Genomic DNA, 15,203 nt, shown 5'->3' with positions numbered 1-15,203 from the left:
TTGGCTGCCAGCAGCAGCAATACCTAGACATAGACCACGAGGGGGGCAAGGTGGTCAAATCACCTCTGGAGAAGAAGAATAAGTACCTTGGAGAGAATATTCCCCCGTGGTTAAGCGCTCACAGTGGAAGCTCCTCAGGCAAGCCCCAGCTCTGTGATTCACGGAACTCACCCCCCACCCCCCAAAGCAGAGGCAAGCCTGGGGCCGCCCGCACACACACTGGGCTTTGAAATTCTATGCTGAGGAGCACCATGTAGGTGCCAAGAGGTTTTATGGTGACACATTTGGGCTGCACATAGGTGTGCTTGGGACAAAGAAAGCCTCCTGCAAATGGGCTTCAGCCAGTTCCTTGGGAGAGCTGCTTCTCTGGGAACTGCCATATCCTCTCCGACTAGGGAAGCCAGGAGCTGTGCTTCCAGCTCTGCCTAGCACTAGCTAAAGAATACTCCACAAAAACATAAACACCTCCAGCTTCTAAGGGCCCAGTGACTGCTCCCCACCTTATCTGCCATGCAACCACAAATGCTCTTATTGCCTTTGACAGGCAGGAAACTGGAAAGAGAATTCACAGATCCCAATAAATCTGTCTGTTTCTAATGAGCTATAGGAGCTGGATCCCTCTGAGCCCCCATTCCTGATCAAGCCCCTGACTTTTTGTTTCTTGATACACCAACATCAGCCTAGGCTTGCACTCTTACAGTGCTTGATCCCATGATAAGGAGGAAGACTCACCTTATTTATGCTTTAAAGCATTTCTCTCCAAGCACATGCCCTTCCAGCATTCTAGCTAATACTGTTGGTGTTTCTAGGCTCACAGGCACAAGTAAAAGAAGAAATGATATGGAAGTGGCTAAAAACTCAAATAGATTTGTGGCAGAAGCCAGGACCTGAACTTCCTTAAGCTTTCCAGATCATTAGAGCATTGTCAGAACATGTTTTCCTCTGGACAGAGGTGCATAGAATTTACTGAAGAGTTTGGCATGTAAAAGAAAAAGTAAAGGAATATGCCAGGGAAAGAAAATTAATTGGGACAAAAAAGTCAGTGGCACTTTTCTTAGTTTTTCAATATTAATAATAAGTTGTTGCTACTTTAAGTCACCAAAACAGTAAAGTTTTAAAATACTGGCTGTCAGTGAATACAGACTACATAAAAGATGAGATTTCTGCCCATCAGTGACCAGATATGAGGTTACTTATTAGCAGTGATTTATCAACATTTACTTGAAATGGAAATAACTATCTGCAGTATATTTCTGTTATTGTTCCTATTTTCCTATAAAAACAAATCACACCAGACTTCTCTTTTCCCTTACCACTTTTGTCATTCACCTGTTGAATTGCAGAAGACTTTAAGCATAAACAAAGAAGATTGATTTGCTTTCAACTTGTGTTAACAGGGATATAAAAATAACATCCCAAATACCAGGGGAAAAGCATGTGGTCATAAAATATCCACTTAAAAGGCAAAGAGGTGTTGATAAAACACTTGAAGATTTTTTTTCCTTTTTTATATATATAACCAGGAAGGCAGCTCCTGAATTTTAGTATAAACAGACACCTCTGAGGTAGAGAGAGTACTACTGTCATGTCTTTAAAAGATTCTACTGATATTCAAATGGATTTTGTGTGTCTCACAGGCTGTTGGAACACCTGACAAGAAGCTTTATAAATCCTTGTCCAGCCACAGAGGGAAATGTCCTTGAATTTTCCCACATATCAGAAAGGTTAATAGAGAAGATCATTCTTTACATAACTCGTCCTTCAATATGGCACTAAACAATGCTTTTAGAAGAGCTGAAGAGTAGAGCCACAATGTACCTGGGCATCACCTTGCTTTTCTACAACCCCTGAAAGCCCATCAACAGATAAAGCATGTCAAGGTGTTGACTAAGCTTATGAAAATAAATGAACATGTCTTAGACAAGATTGTAATTACCAGATTTCTATGCCTGATGATGTCCTTGAGTCTCGGTTTGAAGGAAAAAAAACTGAAAAGCTAGGAAGCCATAACCAAGATAGAGTTAACAGTACTGAAATGGGCTGCCCAGATGCAGGCTTGGTTCTCACAGCAGTCTCTAAATGTTACACTTTTCCCCCACACAAATATAAGAAAGAAGGTGGCTCAGGCTCCTCAAGGCAGCCTGTGCTGAGCTGGTGAAGACACATGGAGATTGTCACTCAGCTGGAGAAAACACTGCTTAACAGTCTAATTTCTTGGGGAGACATGAGGTTTCTCATTTCTTGTCAGCATGAGGTAAGACACAGGGAAGGCACCACACCACCTAAAGCTCTCATGGCTGTGTTCTCTTAGGTGCAAAACCCTGGCAGCACAGTAGAGGTGTCTTCCTTGATTTCTTAATGGGTTTTGCCTGCAGACTGAGCATTACCCAGTCCTCAGACCAGTGGGCTAACACAGGGGAAAGCGGTGGGCACCAAGTCATTGATTTGTCAAATCTGCTGTCAGGCTTATGTGTTCTGCATTTTCCCACTATTCCCATGTTGATATTCCTCAATATCACAACTCTATGGCTTTAGTCTTCACCTACAACAGGGGTAGCAAAATGAATCCTTCATCACAATAGCCTTCTCTACTGGCAAACAGTCATGTGACTGGAAAACAGTCATGTCATGTTTCTCATCACAAAGCCCACAGAGATTTCTTCAGAAATGACAGTAAGACATCTACTACAGATGTGCTTAGCAGGCAACTAAAAGATTTACATGAGCTGCAGTTACAGCACAAACTGTTTAGGAGGGGGGGTCTCTGCACAGGAAGCAACAGAGATACATTTTTTCTACTCCATGCTGTCTCACGAAGTGCTAATAGAGTCAGAAAATATGTTCTTGCTCAAGTTAGCTTTCAGAGGACTTTCCTGTTGTATAATTCTTATTAATCTAAAGTTAAAAAGCAGGCATCCATTATTGTGTATTTACTTCTAAGGGATCAAAATTCATGCTAAGCAGTAGCTTTCATTAGAACTGGAAAATATAATATTGAATCCAAACTCTTTTCACACCACTGTTCAGATGCAAAGAGGAAACCAAGAAATTTTTTATCCATTAAAAAAACCAAAACAAAACACACAGAAGAAAATCTGACAGGAGTCCCTAAGCATCACATTCTCTAGCAAGGAAAAATCCCTAACACTTCGCAGATAGAGTCCATGTACTATCATTATTACTATCACAAGTCTTTGCTAAAGACTTTTTTCCTCAGCTAATCCTCAGAGGATATTTAGCTAAGCAGTCACTGATGTTACCTGTGAGTTGTTTGACCCACCTAGGGAAGGCAACTTGACATTGCAGAGCCACGACACTCCTGCAAGAATCAGTTTAGAGCCTTCCTGTTAACAGCCACTACAGGATCAAGGATGTTCATCCCATCTTACTCCAAAAAAACCCACATTCTTTTACTGACATTAAGGTCTCCCAGTCCTTTGTTCATACAGAAGCTTAAAAAAAAAAAAAGCTTGAAGTGATTTACAATTAAGTTCACACTTGTTGCCATCTTCCTCCCCTACTCCAAAACAGATGCTTCCAACTGCAAAGCAACACAAGTTTCAGACATATTAGCTGAGCAGACTAGGTCAGATGAACACACAAAAGACCAAGGGTTTAATGTTGTAGAGGAACAGAGAAGAACAATACAATAATTTAACTTAGAGTTACACTCAATATGGGTTAACTGACCCTTTTCTCCATAGACTCTGATAATCTATTTTCCCAGTAGATACCACAGAAACAATTTTACTTGTGCATCTGGGCAGCAGGCTGTGGTTGCTTAGGCCACCTAACTGTGACTCCATAAAATGAAGTAGTTCCTGTTCAGTCTGTGAGAAGTTGGTGCATTCACCTGCAGGGAGAAGAGACATACACACAAATTTGTTACCTTGCAGCAGCACTACACTTGGTGTTCCAATAGTGTAATTTAAGACTGACACCAACCTGTCCTTATTGCTTTTCTTCCTAACAAGCACTGGTCCAGATGACACTTGCCCATGTGGATGTGCACTGTGGCCTGTAAGACATTTCAGCTTTTAATTCCCTGCACAGCATAATCTAGGACTAGAAGTCTGCAACCTGGCACAACTAGTGAGAGCACATGCCAAATTGCTGAGCAAAAACACAGGAGAGACTAGAGACATGCCTGTTTTCTTACCAAATCTGTGTTTCCCAGGATTGCATCTCCTTGGACAAAAAAGGTCTAAAAGCTGTTGCTTAGTATTGCAGATCACCACACTGCAGTGGAAATACAACTACAAGACAAGAATATTTAGATTATTTAGGGAAGTCTTATTTGGAATCCAATGTGTACAAAGGTTATGAAGGTTGTGTCAAGGTGTGGGGGGCCTCTTCTCCCAGGCAACTAGTGACAGGACAAGGGGAAAATGGCCTCAAATTGCACTAGGAAGAGTTCAGCTTGGGTATTAGGTAAAAGTTTTTCACTGAAAAAGTGACAAAGCATTGGAACAGCCTCCCAAGAAAAGTGGTAGAGTCGCTATACCTGGAAGTGTTCAAAAAAATGAATAGATGTGGCACTTCACAATATTATTTAGTAGGCATGATGGTCAAAGATTGGACTTGAGAATCCTGGAGGTCTGTTCCAACCTGAATGAGTCTGTAATTTTGTTTAGTGAACTGAACAAAAGTGAATGGTCTTTATTCATCCCTCCCAGGGTGTCATGCCTTCAAGGAGGTGTCCAGTAGCCCCAGGCAGCACTGGCCAGCTGAGTGAGCTCTTACACAGCACTGGCTGCATGCATCACCCTGGGCTCACCTGTCGGGACTGCCAACGGCTCATGACAGAACAGAGACATCTGACCTGCTCTTGTAACAGAGATGTGCCCTGGACAAAGGTGAACATCCTCACTTCAAATCTCTTGAGGTGCTGGGGAAATTTTGCTCTGGGGCTGTAATTCACTTCATGGAAGACAGTTTTGTAGGAGTCTTTGTTGTTTTCACATCTGTTTGGGAAATACATGAGAGGAAATGTATTTGATCTAAACCTTCAACCAGATCTTCAAACACAGCAAAGAGATGAAGTACAGCAGAGCTCCCCTCTCCATTTTCCTTGGGCCATAGGGGAATGAATAGGATCTCCCCAGTTCATGATTCCTGCCTTTGCTCACAGTCAGGATTGCTTCTTGCTCTTTCTTTCCAGCCAGAAGTGTTAGCTAGAAGCACTTCTGGCCACTAACGTGACCTGCTGGCCCCAGAAGGCACAGCCACTGTGCTGACACCAACACATGCCCCACAGATTAGCAGCAATTGCCTCCAAGGTGACCTCTGCCACTTGCACCTCTGCCTCTTCCCCTTTCCTCCCACCTGAGGTACAGCACCTTGCGCTGAGCAGTTACCAAACAGAGGAGGGAAGCCTTCCTCACCCATGTATAAGGATGTGCCACTGGGGGATGCTGTCCTGGCTTTGGGAGTTGGTAGCCCAACAGTCATCCAGGTTTAGGTCCAGTCTTGCATCTTTAGGCTGGAGCAGTTCAACTTCAAAATACAGAGCCTCCCTCAAGTATTTTACCACAGGATATTCTGATTCCTGGTACGGCTCTGAATAGGATTTCTCTGCAAGAGTATTGATATTAGGAGCTTCCTTTTTGTGGAGGAAATATTCTCAAACTTTCTGCTTCACTCTTTTTTCCACTACCATTTACTCTGGTACAGTAATACTAAAACCTGGGACAGAATACAAATGTCAAGAATTGGGGATAGAATGGCAAGAAAGCAAGATCAGCCATGAAAGCAAAAATCTCAAACATATTCCCTGACTCTGATGATTCAGAAATTAAACACTCCTTCTGCAAAAAGCCATTAATATTGTTATTCAAAATTGTCTCAAAGGTAGTGAGAAGGGAAAATGAATTAAAAAAAAATTCATAATGGCCATTCCAGTCATCATGAGTGTTTGGTTCAGGCTTCAGTTAACCCTTTCTGCTGGCATAGGTACCACTTTAAAGCGGTATCTTTGACACAGGTTACAACCATTGCAGTGAGTTGCTGAACCTGCTTAGCAACACTTCAGGAGCTCATAGGAGAGAGAAAATGGCATTACATTCACCACACAACTTACATCATGCCCAGACCAAGCAGGAAAACCATACATATATGTCAGTGATGCTAAGTCTGCTCCAGTACTGATATTTGACTATTTATGTTGCATTTTGGAAGAGAGAAGTCCTGTTAGAGGCCTTAAAAATTTTCCTCTTCACCTTTTGATACATTTAAAAGTCATCTGAACGTGGTGCTGGGGAACATTTTCTACACTGCCCTGCTTGAGCAGAGTGGATGAGTAAGATCAATCTCAGGTTCCTTCTGGCCATTCAGTGATTTTATAGAGTCTAATAATAGATGTTACCTTTGAAAAGCTTCAATGAAAGAGCAAGACAGCCAGACCCTGGCTGAATACTGGGTAGTGGGTTCTTAGATTCATATGGAACATCAGCAGTCTGCTCAACTGCATACAAGCAGAGAAATTTCAGTCTGAAAGAAAGGGTTTAGCATTAGATTTTTTACAGCCAAAATAACATGTACAACATTTGGTTAGGGAATGACACTCACTGGTATATGGGTATGTCATCGCCAGGTCTGAAATAGAGTACCTCATTCTCATATGTCACAGTTGTGCTGTTGAACTGAAGGATGTACATCATTACAAACAGGACCGTCACATTATAATCTGATTTGTGTTTGGTACAATATCTATATCCCTCTGCTTGACTGCCAGATTGCACTGAACAGAGTATGCTTCCAAATAGGCAGAAATTACCAGCCAAAAGCCCAAGGCCCACTGAACTAAAGCTGAGCATAGGTGACAGCTATGCCATAGTCAAGAAGAAAGCTTATTAGCTTGAATATGACAAAGCACCCTAGAAAGGGTGCTGAGAAAAAGAAGAGCTGAGCTTATTTACTGAATCAGTGAGTAGAATGAAATGCAACAATGCAGAAACAAGCTGCATTTACAATGATCTGAATTTAGGCATGCTCTGATTATTTGTTATTTTGTTTGTTTCCTATTTGTACAGTGTTTGGTGATATGTCACTAGTACCCACTCTAGTCTTTGGCCATGTAGACATTAGCAATACCCAAAGAGCTTCTGCAAGGTGTACAAGTATATCTGACCAGCACAGACTCCCATTCAAGCCCTCCATGAAACAATTCAGAGGTGTCAAACGGGAAAGTTTCAGAAAGCACCTCTGACCTTGAAAAAACATTCATACTCAATAAGAAATTCTGCTCAACTGAATTTAGTGAGCTCAGAAAGAGCATAGATGTACTACTGCGCTAGTTTCAGCTGTGACTTCCATGCAGCTTGAGCTCACCTCTGAGCTTCTGCCAGGTCTAGCAATAACCCTACCCCAATGCAGAGTAAACTTGATGTGACTAAGTCCTTACCTTTCTACTTGTTCCACAAGTGTTCACATCGAACTTGAAGGTTGCAGTCCTCTCTGTCACTAGACTGGGTTTGCACTGTCTGTCCCTCAAGACAAGCAGAGCAGTGTCCAGGTCTTCACCACCTACCAGTTTGATTGCAGTAATAATCACAGTGCCATTGGGCAGGCACTCTGAAAGAAAAATATATATTTTCATACAAATCAGGATTCAACCTCCTTTTGTAGCCTAAGAAAGGTGTGTGTTCTGAATGGATTTACTGGCAAGTTCTTTTGGCAGCTCACAAGGAGCTCTCACTCTCTTCAAAAGGATTATTTTAGCCAAGATATTTCAAACATTTAATACTGATGAGTTATGAAAACTCTTAGTATCTGGGGTTCTAACATCTTTACAGTGACTACTTTATATGCTGACCCTCCCCACATTCCACCAAAACCCCCCACCTCATTCAACTCTCAAAACCACCACAAAAACCCTTTAAATAGCTTCTTGATTCTGGAGCTGCATGGGGAAGTAGACTTTCTCACTTCCTTCCCCTGTTCCTGTGCTAGGCAGGATAGCCACTCCAATGTTTAACTTGACTTGCTTTGTGGCATATTAACTGGTAGGAAATCTGACAAGCAAACAGAGTGCCACACAACTAAAACCTAGAAACATTTCAGACTGCATGACTTAGTTTGGCAACCCAAATAGCATTAACAGCTAATCCCCAACGTGCTATTACGTATTAGCTCTGAAGGAGAAAATAAGCAGGAAACTGAGAAATCTCTCCTCTGAGCCAAGGTGATGTCATCCTTCAAGGTTAAGTAGAGTGAAGCTTTTATTGCAGAGGTATGAAAGCCCTGGAGATGACAATCACAGGTTAAACAAGAGAATACACACAGTTCAACTAAAGCATTCAAAAGCTAAGAGGGCAGGTTATCACAAGCCAAAGATAATGGTGCTTGAGCAAAGTCAAATCCACAGGATGTATTTAAACAGGATGTTTTTAATCCAGAAGCTCACAGGGTGAGCTTTTTCAGTTGTTTTGCAAAAGAATGCAATACAAACTCCATTGCGTGTATAGTTGTCCTTTAAGATGGTCAACCATACAGTAAATGCAGAATATGTTTCTTTTTTTCTTGTCCATTTCTGCCGACATTAACTAAGGGAAATTAAAGTTTTCTTACAAGGGCAGAAAGTAATCCTCCATTATACCTTAGAAGACTATCTCAAAGGTAAGTTTTATTTTGCTTTCAAGAATATACTGTCTTGTTGATATCTCACAGCTAGAACATGTCTTTCAATTGCTACATGTTGGCAGCCTTACCTCATAGCTCACATGGGGAGAAAGGAAAGGGACAGAGATTGCCAGGTGAGTGCCATTGTCCCTCAGAATGTAATTGTACTTCTGTGCAGCCTCTTGGGTCAGGTGCCAGTCTGAGATGAAAGGTAGCCAGTTTTGGTCCACATTCCCACGAGTGATAATGAGATGGAGGTTCCTCCCATCACAAAACCCTGTGGCACTGGGCAGTACTGCAAAACAGCCAAGAGTCAGCCAGCTGCCATCAGTTTAGTGCAGCTCCCTGGGACTGGCAGTATCCCTGGCTGAAATCAGCCCAGCTCACAGCCAGGTTGGTGCAGTTTTGCCCAAGTTCCACAAAGTTTACCTGCATCTTTCACAGCGGACAGTGCAATTACTGGGACAACAAAGGTCTCACTTGATGGGTAGGTGATGAATGTGAGTGTGATATTCAGGGTGTAGGCTCTCATGTCCTCTCCCATGTACTAGGAAAATCATATTTAGACATGAAAAATCACCAAGTAATATCATCATTTCTATTCCATGGGATGCTGCAGTGCCTTAGTACACACCTCTGTTTTAATACTTGGTGCATCAAGTGGGACTTGTAGTACATATGCTTTGCTTCCATTAGCATATCTGGTCCTGTGTATTAGGTAGCCATGCTGAAGAGCTTCAGGTACAGCCACAACAACCCCTTCAATGGTTAAGTTCACAAGCTCAGCATCTGGGAGGAATGTTCCTACTGTAACATTCATTAGCCCTGCACTCAGATTTAAATCTGAAAAGGAACAAATAGCATTAAGCTCTTAAGAGTACCAAAACCTTTAGTAAATTCAATGTTCAGCTACTTACTATTGGTTATAACAACCTCTGCTTGTTCAAATGGTGCTTCTATTTCCTTGATGATAGTATGTTTGGTTAGCCCCCATTTGTTATCTTCCCACTGGTGTTCCAAGAACAAGTTGATGGTGTATTTTACTCCAAGCTGTCCATTGTTCACAGAAGTCTAGAATTCAAAACAGTACCTTTTTGTATGGCTTGATTTTCCACTAAAGTTATGGTGGAGCATCTCAAGGTCAGCTAAATCTACAGCCCCAACCAATTGCCCTTTTTGCTCAGGAATCCTGAACTCTTGTATCCCTGCTTAGATTATCTCAGAATACTCAGAAGACTCCCTTTGGAAAACGATATCCCACTTCTCAAGATTCAAAGCAGCAGGGGACTGTTTCACAGTGAATAGGGTTGCTTATTCAACCTCACCAGAAGTTCAGTTGCTACATTTGCCCAGGACTCAGTTCACCCCAAGCAGCAGATTTAGATGTGTAGCACCCCACAGATTTAGATGCGTAGCCCTAACCCACCCCAAGAGCATGTGGTCTGCTGGACTAATGGGTTATTCCCATTCTCTTAAGTGGTTTGTATGAAATACAACAGAACCATCAATGCTTTACAATCCAGTTAGAACCATCTCAGAGGAGTATGACATCAGGAATAGTAGGTGAAAGCTCCATGTTAACCTGAGTAATTAATGAATCCAATAGTTCTGTGTAGGATTCTGTCTACCCGTGCTTGCAAGAAAAGAAATTCTTCATAAAGTGGTGATTACAAATACTATCTTTGGTCAGGGCTTCTGGAGTTTTTAACAAATCCTTTGTTCTCCCTCACTCTCACACTCCCATCTTTCATTTGAAAGGCACAAGATGAACAATTATTCCTCATCAGAAAACAAACATACATCCCAGAATATTGCTTGCATGGCACCTAATATAAGTCACCAACCTTGTAATAACCACCTTCTGCACCTATTGGAATCTTCATTGTAATTGTTGTTAACTCATTCAATAACAAATATTTCCTGGAAGCCATTTCCTTGGCAGACAGTTTGTGTAGATCCATGCCAGCTTCCACAAGCACATCCTTAAGGCTAGTCATTCCAGCAGACAGTGGTGGAATATACTTCGGAATAGTCCAGGTGATTGTTTTGTTCGTGTAGTCCACACCATCTTAGGGACAAGAGATGAAAGCTGTCAGCTCACTGGTTGTGAGTCTGTTCCTGTACATTTTGGCATTGGAGCATGGTACCACACTCCTTACCTACAGGACATGCCACAGTAGTATCCACCATCAGGATCACCCACTGGTATTTGTAAAATGTACTTGATCTCAGCACAGACAAGGTAATTCCCTGATCCTGTGAGGAAGGAATCTGGTTAGACCTGCACAGCCTGGCAGCTTGGTGGGCCAGAAGGAGCGCACCAACCTCGACCAGCTGAACTTGGGCAGCAGTGTATGGCACTCGCAGCAGAACCCTGGAGTCTGAGGCGTTGAGTCCATAGCCTGCACTCCAAGCATTGCTCATAAGCAGAGCCCTTTTTTCTTCTGGCTGATGAAATACTATTTGCCATATTGAGGCTTCTTCTGCCTTTGCCTACCCAGAGAAATGTATCAAAAGTTTAAACATGATGTTCAAAGTAACAGGTTTATTGCATTGAATGATTTACTGTGTTGAATTGCCCAGCAGTTTGTTGCCTTTGAATTTTACTAGTGGGATATCCCTCCAACTTTCCCCACCTCATGCATACAGAAAACTTTCCATTTTAAGGGCAACAGAGAATAACTAATGGCACTAACTGCCCTGCTGAAGACTCTGGACATACAAGAGTCCAAGAAGAAAAAACCCTCTTCACAGTTTTTTTATGGGCCATGGGATTTTAAGGTTTTTGGTTTTTTTTTTTTTTTTTTTGGTGCAAAAAACAAGCAAACTAAAACCAAAACAATCTCCTATCTGGGGAAGACTTGATTTCTTTCTTGGAGACACAGCCTACAACTGTCTGTACTTCTAATCTATAAAAATATACTAAAACCACTTGATACAGAAGTTCTGTTATTGTTACTTAAGTACTTTTTGAAAGTACTGCGTGGCTAATGAAAAGAAAGATAGTTGTGCCAGAGGTAACACTAGCTTTTGCTAGAAAGAAAACCTGTAGTTTTACTTCTGGAAATACAAAAGTCCAGTCCTCAGGTTCATCTTGAACAAAGTCTTTTATAGTCTGTGGAACCTCCCTCCTGACAGAAACCTGGGGGTGGAAAAACATCTGTAAGGGGTTTGCTGATAGCACTTATTTCCTTGTCTTCAACACCCTGCAAGCCTTTTTCAAGGGAAACCAGAATTTCCTAGACAGAGATGCCACCATGCCTGGTGATTCACCTAGTCTGCTTGATTTCAGTTTCTTTTTATTTTTCCACCTATCTTCTACTTTCTATTTCCACTTAAGACCAGAGTTTGTTCTTGACTCCAACATCCTCTTACAAGAGGAGTCCATTTCTCCTTCTGCATTTCTCCCCAGCAGGGAAACTTCCTTCAGGAGGTATACATTCTCTGTTGTCTCAAATAAGATTTATTGGGGCAACATTCAGGGAGTTCAATCTACAAGCTTAACCTTTTCGATATGGTTTTACAGCTTTATTAGCTATTACTGCTAATATAAGTTACACAATCAAAATATAAATGTATCACTTAAATGCATACTGCGCACTCACTAATAAGCTGCTCATGATGGGGCAGTCTGAAGGTGACAAAATTCTAGGAATATACATTGGAAACACAATCTAAGAGAGCATCTTGCAGTATCTATCTCTTTACTTCTAGCACTTTCCATAAGTACTTACCTCCATGTAGTTATTTTCACATTTTATCTCTCTTGGACTCCATGGATCATAATGGCAACTTGCACTTTTCAGATGAGTTGTAGCATTGCTCATATCAGGAGTGTGAGATGCTTTGATTTGTATAGTTACTGTGAACACATCTTTCTGTGTGGGAAAATGGAACATTTGCCTGTTAGACTGCTTTTCCCTAGCTGGGCACTACTTATCCTTGTGACCTTAAATTAAATTACAAAATGCACCCACCGGCCTCTGCACAGAAGAGCAACTCCATACTGAAGCATTATCACTTTCCACTTCATTTACTGCACAAGATATATGCACATAGCTACACAGCAACATAAATATTTTGGGCAGCAGGTTTGTTCCTTTTGTGCAGACCCAGAATTGAACAATAAGAAAACAAACAAATAAACCTAAGAGATAGCTGATTTTGTGTTTTATGACATAGTTGAAGTGAGCCAGCAACCAAAGTTTTAGTTTTTACTGTGAAGTGTCTCAAGACATTAAACAGTGTTAGGGCAGAGTGCAACACAGCTGCCAGATGCAATTCCCTATTGCAATCCACAAGAAAATAGTTGCCCTTTAAGGGCACATGTGATACACTTCATGTGTTCATCTGTAGGCCCTCCAAATGGCAGTACCAAATGGAACATTCTCAGACCTCTGGATACATTTGAAGAAAATTATATTATTCTCTGCTAACAGATACTTAACACATTATGACATCTCATTTAATGTCCATTAATAATCCAGTAATTTCTCACATAAAGTTAGTGTACAAGAGCACTGTAGTCAAAGCGTCTGTAACAAACTCACCTCTAAGTGAGAATGGCAGCTCAGTGCAGAAGCACGGACCTGAATGCTCCTGCAGGTGGTGTAAGTTACTGTATAGCCACACTGGGCTGCCATGGCCTCATCCAGCTCCCAGGCTGTGCCAGACTGATCTACAGGCAAATAGAGAGCAAAGAACTGTGTTAACAAGTGTAACTCCTGCTCTGCTAACTCCATGAGAAACCTGCTCTGGCATAAGGATTCAGCTGAACTTGCTGTGATACAGCCCAGCTGTATTCCCTGGGCTCAGAGGATTGCAAAGTGGGGGAAGAGCTGTGACTAAGTGAAATGAAAAAGAGAGTGTTAAAATTACAGGCACACTGGGACAGGAAACACTTGCAGCTGAAGGACTGGAGATGGAAAAAAAACCCAAACCACTAGTATGGTGACAGATGACAACAGCAACATCAGGACCCTAGCCTGTGGCCGGCACAGGCTCATATTTCTCTGATGCCTGCCCAGCAGAGTCTCTTCAGGAGACAATCCACCAGGATGATGAACACTAAAGATTCGCTTGGATGTTTTTAGTATACAAACCATTTTTATGGTTTTGAGCTTTTTAGGGTTTTGTGGTTTAGTTGTTTTGGGTTTTTCCTTAAAAAAAAAAAATCTCTTTATGGTTTAAGATATATGTATCCCAGCTACAGGGTGTTTTTGCATGTGAGTGAAGATATCTGAACAAAGAACACATTTTTAAGTGGGTTTTGACACAAAACCCACATCTAGAGAAATGAGATGGCATGGAGAGCTTTTTCAAGGCCAAATTTACATTTATACATATAATCTTAAAGCAGGTGTATATATCCCAAAAGTATCATCACTGTGCCCTTCCAGGGCATTCTGTGATGTTTTTCACAGAAATGTACCACTTGCTGACTACTAAGTCCATAGCTAGAGGGCCCAGCTAATTTTTCTTAAACTTCATTAAGTATACACATCCACCAAGCTGAAGCCACTAGTACAAAAATAATGTCGTGCCAGCTTCAGCTAGTGAATTTTCAGAGCAGCATGTGCTGTTACTAAAACACATTCTTACCACAAAGAAAACCCATGAGATTTTCCATAAGCTCCAGCTTTAACATGCCTAGAAACTACTGTGTGCATTTCAGTTTGAGCCCAAAATCAAGTCTGATCATGGCTAAGTTATCAAAAAACAAGTTGACAGTATAGGTTACACAGAAATCAAGGTAGCAGTTGGGTTTGCTTACAATGAGATCCGGTCTACTAAGCTCTATAATAGTAGAATAATCTAGTATTATATCTAGGGAATTCTAGTATATATAATAAAATACCTGGGGAATTCTAGTATAGAAACACCTCAGAGAATTTTAAACATTTCACCACACGTAATTCTCTCACCAAGTTCTTCTACATCAACTTACCAACAACAAAAAGAGATAAGTATTTGTCTTCAAAGTATTCTGCACTCAGTGTTATCCTCAGAAAGTCCCCCAAGCACTCTGAACTCATGGGTCCTGTGTTGGATGTATTGAAAAGTTGGTAAGATGGGGATTCAAAATAAAATACAAACAAATCTGCTATTTCTCAGATTGCTTTCTAAAGTCAGTGTTGTGACAGTCATACATCTCTGGTCAGGAGAGGTGAGAGGTCGTGTTTATAATGGCAGTAATTCCAGGAGAAAAGACAGCTCCAAAATTAGTATCCTATTAGTAATGGCATTCGATGATTCGGCAATGCCACCTGCAACAGCCAGTCATAGAAATAGGATTTTGGAATGTGGTCAGAAAGGTTCTGCATTGGCTGCCCCAATCTGAACACCTTAGATGAAATAAAATGTCAAAGTCCCACACACTCCTGGAAAGTGAAAAAAACCCCAACCTCTAAAACAAAAAAATCCCTACAAACCAACCACAAAATAACCAGAAACTTCCACCTGTATCCCTCTATTCACAAGACCCAAAAGCCAGTTTGGGTGGAGAGCAGCCACATAAGCTGTGCCCTTCCATCATCCTATCCTGGTCACTTGCCCAAGTACCAGTACCAGAAGCCAGCTGGCTC

The 15,203-nt window shown here is 41.5% G+C and overlaps 1 protein-coding gene across 1 annotated transcript; it reads right to left on the bottom strand.

Annotated features, from left to right (window-relative positions):
* Positions 1-2,531: 2,531 nt before the first annotated feature.
* On the bottom strand, positions 2,532-14,654 carry LOC102036930 (zona pellucida sperm-binding protein 2-like). Its single transcript, XM_014306733.1, has 19 exons — positions 14,567-14,654; positions 13,170-13,297; positions 12,354-12,497; positions 11,678-11,761; positions 10,945-11,112; positions 10,779-10,875; positions 10,464-10,687; positions 9,537-9,690; positions 9,254-9,462; positions 9,049-9,166; positions 8,709-8,914; positions 8,124-8,241; positions 7,403-7,572; positions 6,568-6,641; positions 6,365-6,489; positions 5,385-5,574; positions 4,823-4,964; positions 4,160-4,256; positions 2,532-2,542 (listed from the first exon to the last, which is right to left on the bottom strand). Exons 1-19 carry the CDS (start codon positions 14,652-14,654, stop codon positions 2,532-2,534), a joined length of 2,547 nt encoding a protein of 848 aa, XP_014162208.1.
* Positions 14,655-15,203: the final 549 nt, after the last annotated feature.

Source organism: Geospiza fortis, unplaced genomic scaffold (genome assembly GCF_000277835.1).
Source record: "Geospiza fortis unplaced genomic scaffold, GeoFor_1.0 scaffold81, whole genome shotgun sequence".
In the NCBI taxonomy this organism is placed as follows: Eukaryota; Metazoa; Chordata; class Aves; order Passeriformes; family Thraupidae; genus Geospiza; species Geospiza fortis.
The sequence above is the reverse complement of the archived record's forward strand: the minus strand, read 5'-3'. Positions and strand labels throughout refer to the sequence as shown.